Source organism: Syngnathus floridae, chromosome 9 (genome assembly GCF_059516105.1).
Source record: "Syngnathus floridae isolate MCC-2025c chromosome 9, RoL_Sflo_1.0, whole genome shotgun sequence".
NCBI lineage: Eukaryota > Metazoa > Chordata > Actinopteri > Syngnathiformes > Syngnathidae > Syngnathus > Syngnathus floridae.
Genome location: NC_142421.1, coordinates 3903381 through 3915638, shown reverse-complemented (window position 1 = coordinate 3915638; position 12258 = coordinate 3903381). Strand labels below are relative to the sequence as shown.

Below are 12258 nucleotides of genomic sequence, written 5' to 3'. Positions count from 1 at the left end.
TGTTGTGGTAATTATAAAGCTTCAAATGTCCGTTAGCTTAATGCTAACACATAATGTGAAACGCTACAACACATATAGCATAGATGTTACATAACTAAAGTTTGACAAGTTGGTTAGCTCAATGCTAACATTTATTGTGAAACGGCAAAAAGCTTGCAAAATATATTCGATGTGCAGTGTAAATTCAGCCAATCTTGCGCATTTGTGCGGTCACTTGTTGCAAGAAAGGGAATTACTCAGGCTCGCTTCCATCCTCCCTGTCGGTCAATGATCAAATTTGCATTTGACACTCAATCCCTCTGAGTTGTTTGAATGGCAAATTAGAGGCTTACTGTGCTGAGCCCTTGGACAGCGAGATGAAAGCAACAGGGAGTCAGACATGGAAATCAAACAGGCTACTGGTGGCCCGCAGGACAAACTCTGAGCAGCTCTTTGTTTCATTTAAAAAAAAAAAAAAAAACATTTTGAGGGCAAATAGCAGTTTTAAATTGCAATACCACCATTCACCACTAGATGGCAGAGGCATAAATGTAATTGATGTAAAGACAATTACTGTGGAAAATGGATTTCGGGAAGTTTTTCCTGGCTGTATAATGACAATGAGCGCTTGATGTAGCTCTGCTCCACAAGTTTTCCACTTTTTTTTCGTGCGAAACCCCCTTTTGGGACCCTCTGCTAGCTCCACAGAATTCATGACAACCAGTAGGTGGTCTGCCAGACGATCCGTTTGAATATTCAGCCCAAAAAAAAATTGTGGAGTGAGAGCAGATGGTTGAGAACAAGTGTGTTATAAGAATGTGTCAGAATGAGGAATTCGTGTTTATGGGCGGCAGGAAACGGGGAAATGGCTGCAAATGCGCTCCTGGACTCGGGATAATAAATCCCCCAAAGGTGATATAAGGTCCGCTGGCTTCAACCGCGCACCCAGAATAGACTCAATGACGACACTTTCACGGGTGTGCGATTGCCGCGCTGCCACGGAATGACGGCAGAATTCCTTGATCACTTAATAAATCATCGGCGAGCTCGCGTGTGGGGATCGCTTTATAATTGGATCTTGTGGGATTTGATGGCGGTAAAACGAGGGATTTCTTTCCGCTTAGATCATCATTATTAGTCAAATCCTGCCTTAACCCTCCTGTGTAAATATTTTAGCAAATACATCATGTTTATCCTTCCCTTTGGTCATGATGTGATTGTATAAGGTACTATAAATATACTGTATATACAAAACCATTTAAAGTCGTTATTGCCTCGTCTGTGCCATTATCGGACTCTCGTTTTTATGGGTCATATACAAGATCGTAAATAATCGGAAGATGCCCGGTGGGATACGTAAGTCGATGATTACGGATTTTTTAAAAATATTGCTATAGTACAGCTTCTTGCCCGTTAGATTACAAAATATTTTAAGAGTACGCAGGGTGTTTGTAGAGTTCATAATTGTATTTCATATTATAATATCTCTCCGCTGTCATTGGAAGCAATTAAGTCTGCTGTTCTGGTTGAACTTATTATAGGAACATGATTGTTTTGCTTGTCTCCATGAAACACAGATATGAAGTAGTTCTTGGAAACAAGGACTTCAGTTTTCAAATTAGTTGGGTGTGGGGGTGTCCCAAGTCCCAAGGCCAAAGAGGGTTTAGCTGAGGTGCGATGGGTCCACTTCATGCAAGCTTCCTGTTGACCCCTTTCTAATCACATGATCCAGTGCGCTGACCAGCCAACCTGATGCTGCTCCTCCCCCTTTTGCTTCCGCTGCCATGGCAACAGGTACCCATATGGGGGTAGTGAGGGTCTTATTCATCCCATTTTAGTTCCCACTGGGGACACAGCGTCTTTCCTTTTAGCGCCTTTGAGGTTCCAATCGATGGGTCACCGAGGATCTCAGATGAGGTTGGCCTGCTGTTTTAATATAGAAATGTATAAAGGAATTCATTTGGTTTTTATTGGAGTGTGAATGGACATAACATTCGGGTGGGAGGGGGGCAAGCGGGGATAGATTTTCTCAATAAAGCGCTTTAATTGGATCTTTGGTTGAATTTTAATTCCCACATATGAGCCTGCTTGCGCTCAAAGACAATGAAGAGACGATACGAATCTTTTCTATTAAAGGGTGAAAATCGACTTATTAACGCTGGAGGGCTAGCGCAAAAACAATTTTAGGATTCAAATGTGGGTGAAGCAAAAATAGGGCAGCTCAGTGAATGTGTTAGTGACCCTTACGATGGAAAACAAATATCGGAAAGAAAATTCATTCGTTCCATTTCCGTCAACAATTTGGAAGTGTCACAACAGCGACATAAAAGCTATTACAATGTCCTTAAAGATAGATAAAGACCAACATTTTATCACATCTGACAAATTCAAAGTCATTTGTCATCTCGTCTCTTCTAGCTTCCAGGCGTCATTTAAAAACAACAGCCCTCAAAAAGATATTATTCACCTCCCGAACATTATCGCGATTGTACTCACCATCAGCTTTGTGCCTACAGGCTGTCCACATTAATCACTTTCAACAATGTACGCGCCGCAAGGAATTGATAGAGTCGATATTCACGTGTCTTATCGTACGTCGTACTACGATCGGTTAAAGTATTTCATATTTCAGCTCAGGCTTTGTATTGGATCATTTACACATATGAATGTATTGCAAGGGATTAGATGCAGGCGAGGGATTATCTGGAGTTTTACAATTTCTCCCATTTGAATGACGGTTTGGAAAATCATAAGAGCCCCGTGACAAACGGCAGCTGCGGAGACGGAGCGTGCCTGTTGCCATAGCAGCAGTTTTGGCCATCGTTTCCAGAAAGCAAAGAATAAGAATAAGTATTTAACAGTTTTTGCCTCAGTTTTTCAATCAAGGCCCATTGTTGGTCCGAAATGGACATGAATAAACATCACCAATTTTTTTTTAGATGTAGAATGTAAATGTTATTCATCAAAACAATATTTGCAATGCTAACCTATGATCATCTAACTCCATCATTTAAAGGTACAGTTTTACAAAAAAACTTGAAAATTAAAATGTCAAATTATAATTATTTACTAGTATAGTCCTGAACAGAAAAACGCCCCCAAATAAAACGTGAAAAATGGAAAGAGTCCGTATTAGAGCTGTTAATGATGCTGATTGTTCTCATTTTTTTTTTTTTAACGAGACATGGCCTTAATAAATGTGTATGTAATCTTTCAAAGTGCAGTTAATGACTTGATTTTTATCAGGTCCACTTGCCAATGAGTCATGCCGCTTTTATATTCGCAACGAATCGTGCTGCAGGAAATTGATCAAAATGATTGATGACTCCAATAGAGCGTGACCGGACTCCTTTTTTAAAAATTCAACAAACATGCTAATGTATACACACATATTATGTGACTAGGAAAAACTAAACCTAAATCAATCAAATACGCCAAGAATCCTTAATCAATGATTAAAATGTGAAAATATGTTATGAAATGAATAACGGTAGAAGATGGATTGACGGACGAACGGACGGATGACTGAATCCGTCCTGAAAGATGAAGAGTTGTTTATTTAGGAGGCGGCGTAATGGCGTGACATCTCCACATGCATTCTCATGAATATCCAAACAGCTGGTGTGGATCTGGCTGAAGATGTTTGCATGCCTTAGAGAACATTGGGGGCCTCTATAAACATCCTGAAGTACACACACATACGTATATATTACGAGTAAAGAGGCCTTATGAAACATACTACATCATCACAGCATGTAACCAACCGGAACAATCACGAGACATTACGTGTGAGAGGACTTGACCCCCTTGGCTAGGAATGATTACACGGACGGATGAAAAAACACTTCCGTCCATCCTCTAGTCTGCCTTTTATTTGGACTGTTGTCTTCGGAAAAACGAATGTACCATTCCGTCATTCGGACGGAATGCCCACCTCTGATAGACAGTATTCATAGATTTAAAGAGCTACAATTCGAAATGACCAAGTCCAACAAAAATCTCCACCCAAGAGCAATTTCATTAAGTTAGGTCGTCCTCAGACGAGCTTCCGTAGTAGAAGGGAGGCATCGGGTTCCATCGGTATGACTCGGCCGGGGATCGAACCCACGACCTCCCAGTCTCAGGGCAGACACCCCTACCACACCGAGCTGGTCTTTCATTACATTTGCATTAACGTACCTCAAATGACTCAAGAATTGTATTTCATTTTTGATAAACAAGCTACTAAATCTGAAAGTGAGAGCAGCATTTTTACGAGAGAAGCCTTGGGACTCCGTTTCCTGCAAGTGCGTCTGAGCAGATGATGCCTGCTCAGTGTCATGCATCTTCTCCCGCAGTCGTAGAGAATAGACCTTAGAGTTTACGACGGATCGGCATGTGTTTACATCGTAAAACATCCCGCTGCTACGCCCGTCACTCTGTCCTGTTTTATTTCGTTTATTTATCACTTTTAAGAAAGGTTAGTTCCATTCTGTTGCAATAGTTCATCTTAAAGGAGATATGTTTGACACAAACTGAAATTTTGAGAAAACACTAAATCTTTGAGCAGACTTAAGGACGACTAAATCCGGGTATGGATAGAATGAATAAGTGAACGTTGATTTGTTGCTAGCCGCTTTAGAAGTCGCGAAATATAGATAAAAAAGTCAACAACACGGTATCGAGTGGTCCTATAGCTCTTTGAAAAAATTTGAAAAGAAAGAAAGTCATGACTCACACTTGAACTGAGCAAATTATTCACGTGGCTCAGTGTTGTGTTAGCAAGCTAACGACATACGCGAATTAGCATCTATCTGTTGGGAGAGAGAATGATTATGAAACACATACAAAAAATATATTTATTAAAGATAAAAAAACACCTGCAGACCTTTGTTTTGAATTATAATTCCTCGAGGCACATAGCAAGAGAAAGAAATGAGCTTCATCGTTTAGAAGCCAAGGACGAACGTGTTAGCAAAGGAGCTTGCACGTTTACTCTTAACAAGGCACCAACGTCGCATTGCGCTGTATAACCGACCTTAGTTACACTTGAGGAACAAAAAAAACATGTAAAAAAAAAAAAAAGGCAGTTCAGCTCAAGAAACAATGAGCCTCAGTGGAAGGTTTATTGACACGTTCCCCTTATTACTATGCGGCCGGCAGAAAATGAGTCAGACTTCCACTTTCTAATGATTGTTGACAAATAAGGCTCATTAGCCTACGGACAATTCATGAGACAATCTCGTAGCTAATGAGGTGGAGGTGTTTGGAAATGATATTCTAGCAGATATGCAAATGAGCCAGCGAGCGACGACAGGGGATGGGAATAACGAGACAGACTGAGCGTAGCTTCGAAGAGCTAAAAAGTCCAAAGGGATAGAAATCTTCTGTTTCCCGCTGCTGTCATGGCAACGCCGCTAACGGCCGAGCTACGACGGTAATGGTGTCAGGGTAGCCGTCACCCCGCTGTTTGGAGTCACCTTTGCTGTGTGTAACTTGACAAAAGGGCCAAGATGCAAGAAACGTTTGGGTCCTCGCTTGCACAATTGTGTGTTTGAAAATGTGTGTGTTTGGCTGCTACATCTCAGTGGGAGCGCAGGTGTTCCGAAGCTAGAGGTTGTCACAGATCTCCAGGTCCTTCCAGAGGTTTGCTCTCTGCCACTGCCTTGCAGCTGTAACCAGAAAAATACGTAAATGAATGAATAAAAGTCAGCCAGCGGGGTCTTTATATGCAAATTAGTCTTGTCTGACAATTTGGAATTACAAGCTGCTTTATTTTTTTTTCCCACCATTCAGCGAAGTGGAGGACAACTGAGGACAACTTGCTACATTCCTTGACATGGTCAGGGAATGAATTGAAGTTAATCACATTTAGAACAATTTGTACAAATTCAGTTTACTCTCCCGCCATAGAAACCAAATGCCGACCATGTATTGTGTTGTCTAAAAATAAGTCTTAAATACAGAGTGAATAGAAGTGGAGCCTTATTGATCAAGAGCCTTGTGAAGCAAACATTATAACTCGCAATCTGCCTGATTCCATTGACAAATCGACTCCCGACGTATCGATCCATCAATTTCGAAGGGATTTTGTCAGAAAGCTAGTCACTGGAAAGGAACGCGTCACCTTGACGCTCGCAAAGTCGACGAGTGGATTACCGATTCTAATTTCCCTGTGGATAGAAGGCAATAAGGTTGCCAAACTATGAGCCTCAGCGACTGTCTTGTCGGAAAAATGTGCTACTATTCCCGCGAGCGGAGATGCAACGTGTTAATATCTGTCCGACGGGGTTAGCGATCTCCGCTTTATCCAAAAATGGAGGCAAAGCGCTATCGTGCGTTCTAGACCCTTGCGCCACTGACCTTATTTCTTAAAGTAGTTGATTTGATGATTAATTTCTCTCTAATGACACAGTCGTCGCGTCGAGTAGCGACCCCCTGTAGCGTGAAGAACTCGTGAGAATAATCAATGTTTCACACTCACACATACTTCTGCACTGATTATCCTGCCTTTTGGCAGAAAAGGAGCTCCTGACTTGACTGACAACAAATATTTTAAAATTATGACTCACACTTTCCTGGGTGAAAAAAAAAAAAGTCTGACAAGTTGACACTACATTCACCCAGCAGGATGTTATCTTCAAACATCATTGTTCACATCTAGCTGACAATGTACCATAGAAAATATCACACGGTGGTTCTCACGAAATCCAGATAAATCATATCGGGGTAAGGGATGACGACAAAAACGAACTGGCGTTGCCTTCACCAGTGAGCTAAAATTAGCATCAGGCGCTGATAAATAGCAAACAAACGTAATTTCCTTCCATTTGACTTTTTGCAGCTTGGCACACACACACACTTGCAGACTTATCAGGTTATTCAAACACATTTCCGCTACGCCTAATTGTTTTGGCTTGATTGTCTGTAATGACTGGGCCAACAAACAATTAAAATTTATCTCCTAAAGCAACCGCAGAGCAATTTAAAGCGAATGGGTCATTTGTTGTTGCACCAAGGGATGCCCTCCTGTTTCAGTAGTCTGTGTTCAAAACAAAGGGTCATATTAATAATATAATCATCTTGCAAAATGTTGTGTATCACAAAAAAAATCGCCTTTATTTGTTGTCTACACTTAAAGCAGTCGAAGGAAATTTAAGACGCAACTTTTGACGAATGGAAAAAAAGGACAACGATCGAGCTAACAAGCTGGCTAACTAGCTCGCTAACATGCTAACTAACTCAGTACAGGGAATTCCTGAGCACCTACAAATTTGAGATATGTTGCTGTCGTAGGAATGGAACTTAACCAAGGACTCGCTTTAACGTACCGAAAAATAACTGTGGCTAGTTTTTCTTAAATGTTATGTAATTCTTCCTTAATTCTACTAGCTAGCTAGAAACTCCAAGCTAGCTATTCGCCTATCACGTTATGTGGAAAAGCATAACATGCAGAATTCTCTTCGTCAAAGTTTGAAGCAATCCTTCTAATTTAACGACTTTTGTGGCTCTTTATGATCCGAGGTTCGTCTGCCATTTTTCCTCACTCCGGAACAGTGATTGCTCCGTGATGACGGCACAATTCTCGAAGGCCTTTTGGCCTCTCCGTTCATCATCGATCATTATAAAAACATGGAGCAGTTGTGAAGATCACTCTTCTGATGACACCCACAAGTGTGACTGTCTGTTTTGAATTTTAATGATGGAGGCGGTTGGACATTGCTCGAGAGAGATCCTTCCATCCAGGAATAGAAATACCTTACATAACGTCATCCCTCTCTGTTCTCCGCCGGAATATACAAGCCTTCTGTACTCTAAACATAGCACGGATGATGGCAGGTGGGCTGACGCACGGCGGAATATTGCTCTGGCAGCTGCTGCTCCGACTTTTAATGTTCCGGAGAAGAACATTGGCATCTGGGGCTTGCCGCTGATTAAAACAAATAGTTGACTGTGTTGCAATTTGTCGATATGTGAAAACTGTCAAAAAGTGTTACGCCTTGGCGCAAGAGTTTTTGAAAATGTGCTCTAATTACAGAACATTTGTTGGTCAGAATAACAAATTGCAAATAAATCGAAAATGTATGGTATCGCAACTTATATTGAAGTCTGCATCAAATTTGATGTTCTTCTTTACGGCTCAGTAACTACGCAAACGTGAGCTGCTAGGTGGAGGGAATCAACAGGCAGGGAATTCCTGAAGTATTTACCTGCAGCTCTGTGACCAAACGCGGCGTCTAACGACCCGTCGTACTTTCTCACGCTCCGTTTCCATCAACCCGACCTAACTTGATGCTTTTAATGACTTTAGGGAAATGAAGGCTGCTCTGTTCCAGCGAGCTGCCATGACACCCGCTGTACTCCTTCCGTGTGTGGGGGAAGTTGCAAAAAAAAAAAAAGCAGGCATGTCACATTTTGATGAGCAGGAACAATTCAAACGCCCTCTCTGATTATAATAATACACCCGAGTGAGAGCTCTCACTCATTACTTTGGAGATCCAGCTCCTTGCTAAACATCGGCAAGTGCTACAATCAGCACCTGAATAGCATCTGAATAAACAATACGAGGCTTTTGATTATTTCACACATTTCCTTTTGCGCATCACAAAGTTTTGATGATGAGTGTGAGAAAGGGATTCACATGCAACTTTCATTTTAGCTTAGTGTAAACAAAGTCTATGCCAAAGTTGTTATTTTTAGTTTCAAGAATGTCTATTCATGGTCCTAAAAAAAATTGTTCCTCTGTGGAGCTTATCAGCTCTGAAAATATATTTAGAGTTTTCGCCGCATGGATTTTTTTTTTTTTCAACCCAAGCTTTCATCTGGTCATTCCGAATAGGCTCTGGCAGTTTCCAAAAAAAGATGATGATTGGAATTCAGAAGTAATTCCACAATTATCCCATAGCAAGCACCTCAATTTGGTCTGTTGTTGACTTTTCCACAAATGAGCTTCCTGAGGCTTCTGATTGACAAAAAATTGGCCAAATTGTTTGTGGAAACACTTTTTGTGAAAGCCTTTCTGTCATGACTGACGTACACAAATGCACTGTAGGGAGCTTTTATTTGTATTGTTGCCACAACGATGCTGACAAATGTCTTGTTTTTAAACTCAGCGCTCTGCTTGTGACTAATCTGTATTTAAGCACGTGGACTCTAAGCCTGCCGAGTTTTGGGATAGGATTTCCTGCGGCGAAAACGCACTTCAGCAAAATCATTTTCGACCTTGTGCAAATGCGCTGAGCACGAGCTAAAAAAAAAAAAAAAAACTCTCAATACAACAACAGAACGTAAAGCGCCATGACTGAGTGCAATGAAAATAAGCTTTATCATTTAGTGTCACAATTCAATAGGCAACAAAGTGGATTATAAGACAAACACATGTTCTATTTGCATAATGCCCGGAGGCTGAAATCCACTTACGCTGACTTGTAACAAGGGCAAACAAATAAATGTCTGCCTTGTTTTGTATTGCGTAACATTAGGCACACCTACCCAATTGTGTGAGTGTGAGGTGTGGTCAACAGCAGCGGTAAGTGCACAGACAAGACAGTACAGTAAAACGATTCTTTTAGTGCTTGATGTCAACGAATTATGTCAAAATAAATTGAAATACATTGTTTATACCAAAGTAGAGCTTTGCTGCCAGCATGTGGCACCTTGGCGCCAAGGAAGAATGTTGAGGTGAGATGACGAACTTCATTTCTGCCCTAAGTCTCTTGTGTCATAAAATGTGTCTCCGTAGCCATGGTGTGACTCTCCAAAAATTCATTAATCCTCCTGCCACCCCCTCCCACCCCCCAAATTCCTCCAAACCTTTCATTACCACCCCTCCCACTCAGCCCCGGGAAGTTAATTGGCAACCCGTGAGCATTACAACATTCATCAGCGTCGGTGGTTGCAGATAACTAGTTCCCCCGGTCTCAGTACAATTTAGAGGAGCCTTCAGAGTAACACGCTTAGCGACTGCGTAGCGCTGCGGGCTTGGCCGCACATCTTATTTCCCAGCGCCATTTCTGTCGGTTCCACCTCAAAATGTTTCTTTGGGCCTATGACATCCCACTCATGTGACCAGCAATTCAAATAAAATAAAATAAAATATATATATATATATGAGACACCTTCTGATATTGAGTCTGATAGAAATGATGTCAGGCTATGTAATGAGGCCACCTCCCCTGCTGATGGTTTCTATTTCTAAAGTTGTCTGCAGAGGACAGAAGACGTACATGAGAAAGCTCATTCATTTTGAATGTCCACTTAGTCTAAGCTCAAAATAATTTATACACTGGCTGAATTTTGTGAGTGAGAGTTATTTTTATTTGTGAGACCGAGAGAGCTTCTGTTGCACATCTTTAGAAAAATAGTATAGGGTTAGGGTCATCCTAACTTTGACAAAATACAAAGACAGCAAGGTGTTATGAAACACACACCTAAAATCCTCCTCCACTAAAGTAGAATACCGAGTCATTATTATTCAAAATAACGATTCCCACGTTAACCGGGACTAATGAGGCAAATGAAGCCATTCGGTAAAAACGAGAGGGTGGTCAGATCCACTGTACGCAGATGAGTCAGCCACATTGAAATGTAGAGCGAGCATTGGGGTCCGCCGAGGACGATGAAACACGCTTTTAATGGGGGAACTTTAACGACGCGTCGGCACTCTCATGAAGCCAACCAGTCTGCTCTGGTCTGCACAGAAACAAAACATCCGCACGACTCGGTGACACAATAGGGCCACGGCAAGGGATAAAAAAGTATATTGTATATTGGTTCTGTGCAGCGAAATTATATTTTTTGGAATGGGATTTTCAGATTTATTTGATATCTCGTGAGTATAAATTGGACACATTTTCCCTTTGTGTGCCTTGAGATAGGAGTGACCCGAAGTTTTTCGAAATACCACCAGATTATATGTTTGAAACAACTTTTATCTTAATGCTATCAAGCAATACAAAATGCTGTTGAGAGGCTAACGAGCAAAAGTGTGGAGCAGCGCGTGCATATTCTTTATCCTCAACAAAGAACGCCTACTATTACTACAGTTTACTGAGGCGTCTCCATACCGCCCCCAGGTGGGCAAGTGGCGCACACCAAAAGGAGCAGTACAATGTTCACTGGATTAAACCAAACATGTGACACAAACTGTTTAATTTATTTGCATACTGTTTGATATTACTGGTTTATTTTAAATCAAGTCCAATTTGTTATTTTTCTTATTTGGACTCCTCCAAATGTAAACAGCCAGTTCAAACAGATGCATGCAGTAAATGGGAATGGAGCACTTACAATAAGACCTGCAGAGTGTATCTCGCCTTAATGCTGGTGAGATGTGACGGCCATAGCTAAAAGCTGCAGAAATAGTCATTTTAAAGCCAAAAAGCCTGTCTGGTTATACTATAGCATATAGCTACATCGATGTGACTCAGGCAAGCCTTCGGGCAAGCACAAATTGAATTCTGCGGCAGCCAAACATGAGATTTTTGCCTGCTCAAGCATGTTGTGCAAACGCGCTCATCCTTTTTTTTTTTTTTGGGGGGGTCATTATAATTCGCAAACCAAATTTATTGTATTTTTCCTTTATTGTTGTATTCATTGGGCTGTGCCAGAATTTTTTTTTTTTTTTAATTCAGCATCCAAAGCCTATTTCATTTTTAGCATGAAATGCCACTAGCTTGACTGTCTAGCTTAGCTGTCTAGCTAACTAACTAACTAATTTACTTACTTAAATATCCCCAGTCCTCTCCAAAGTTTTTTTGATAAGCCGATTTATCAAAATATTTTTAGACTTTGACCCAAAATATAGTTTTAAACTCACTGTCCTTACTGGTTTGTTTGTTTTTTATTTCTAAGATACGCAACGACTCTCTCTTTTTCCATTTAGAAAAAAATGTCGTCTGATTCTGGCAGCAAATCAATTTCAACGGCTCAAGACGAAATCTTCGCTTTATGCCTGATCTGCATACACAACATTTGAAGCCGCCAACGCGTGGGCCGCTACTGTATTTTATTTTGTTTCTTAAAGCAATGCCTTCGTGTGTACTCTCATTTCCAGCGCTGACAAACGTGAAGCTGTGGGCAATCGATCGACAATGTTTCCAGACCATCATGATGCGGACGGGTCTCATCAAGCATACGGAATATATGGAGTTTTTAAAAAGGTAAAGAAACCGAGCATGTGGTATTTGCCTCTTGGTAGATTTTGTAGTTATTTTTCACACTAACTAAACCAAAAAAGTGCAACTTGGCCACTTTCCGCTCTTTTCCACAGGATCGCTTCCACTGCACCAAAGCGCATGA

At 41.1% G+C, this 12258-nt stretch overlaps 1 protein-coding gene and 1 long non-coding RNA gene across 4 annotated transcripts in view; one reads left to right on the top strand and one right to left on the bottom strand.

Moving 5' to 3' along the window:
- Positions 1-12258, top strand: part of LOC148392989 (cGMP-dependent protein kinase 1) — a 51932-nt gene that overhangs the window by 25242 nt on the left and 14432 nt on the right. For all 3 annotated transcript variants that reach the window (XR_015860329.1, XM_088384967.1, XM_088384966.1), the window contains exon 4: positions 12014-12119. Coding sequence is in view for 2 of the 3 variants with exons in the window: in XM_088384967.1 (XP_088241093.1) it covers positions 12014-12119 (106 nt within the window). In the remaining variant the exon portion in view is untranslated. The remainder of the gene's footprint in view (positions 1-12013; positions 12120-12258) is intronic.
- LOC148392991 (uncharacterized) lies at positions 4804-8533 on the bottom strand. The gene is made up of 2 exons (XR_015860330.1): positions 8169-8533; positions 4804-5630 (listed from the first exon to the last, which is right to left on the bottom strand). It is a non-coding gene; the product is annotated as an uncharacterized LOC148392991 (long non-coding RNA).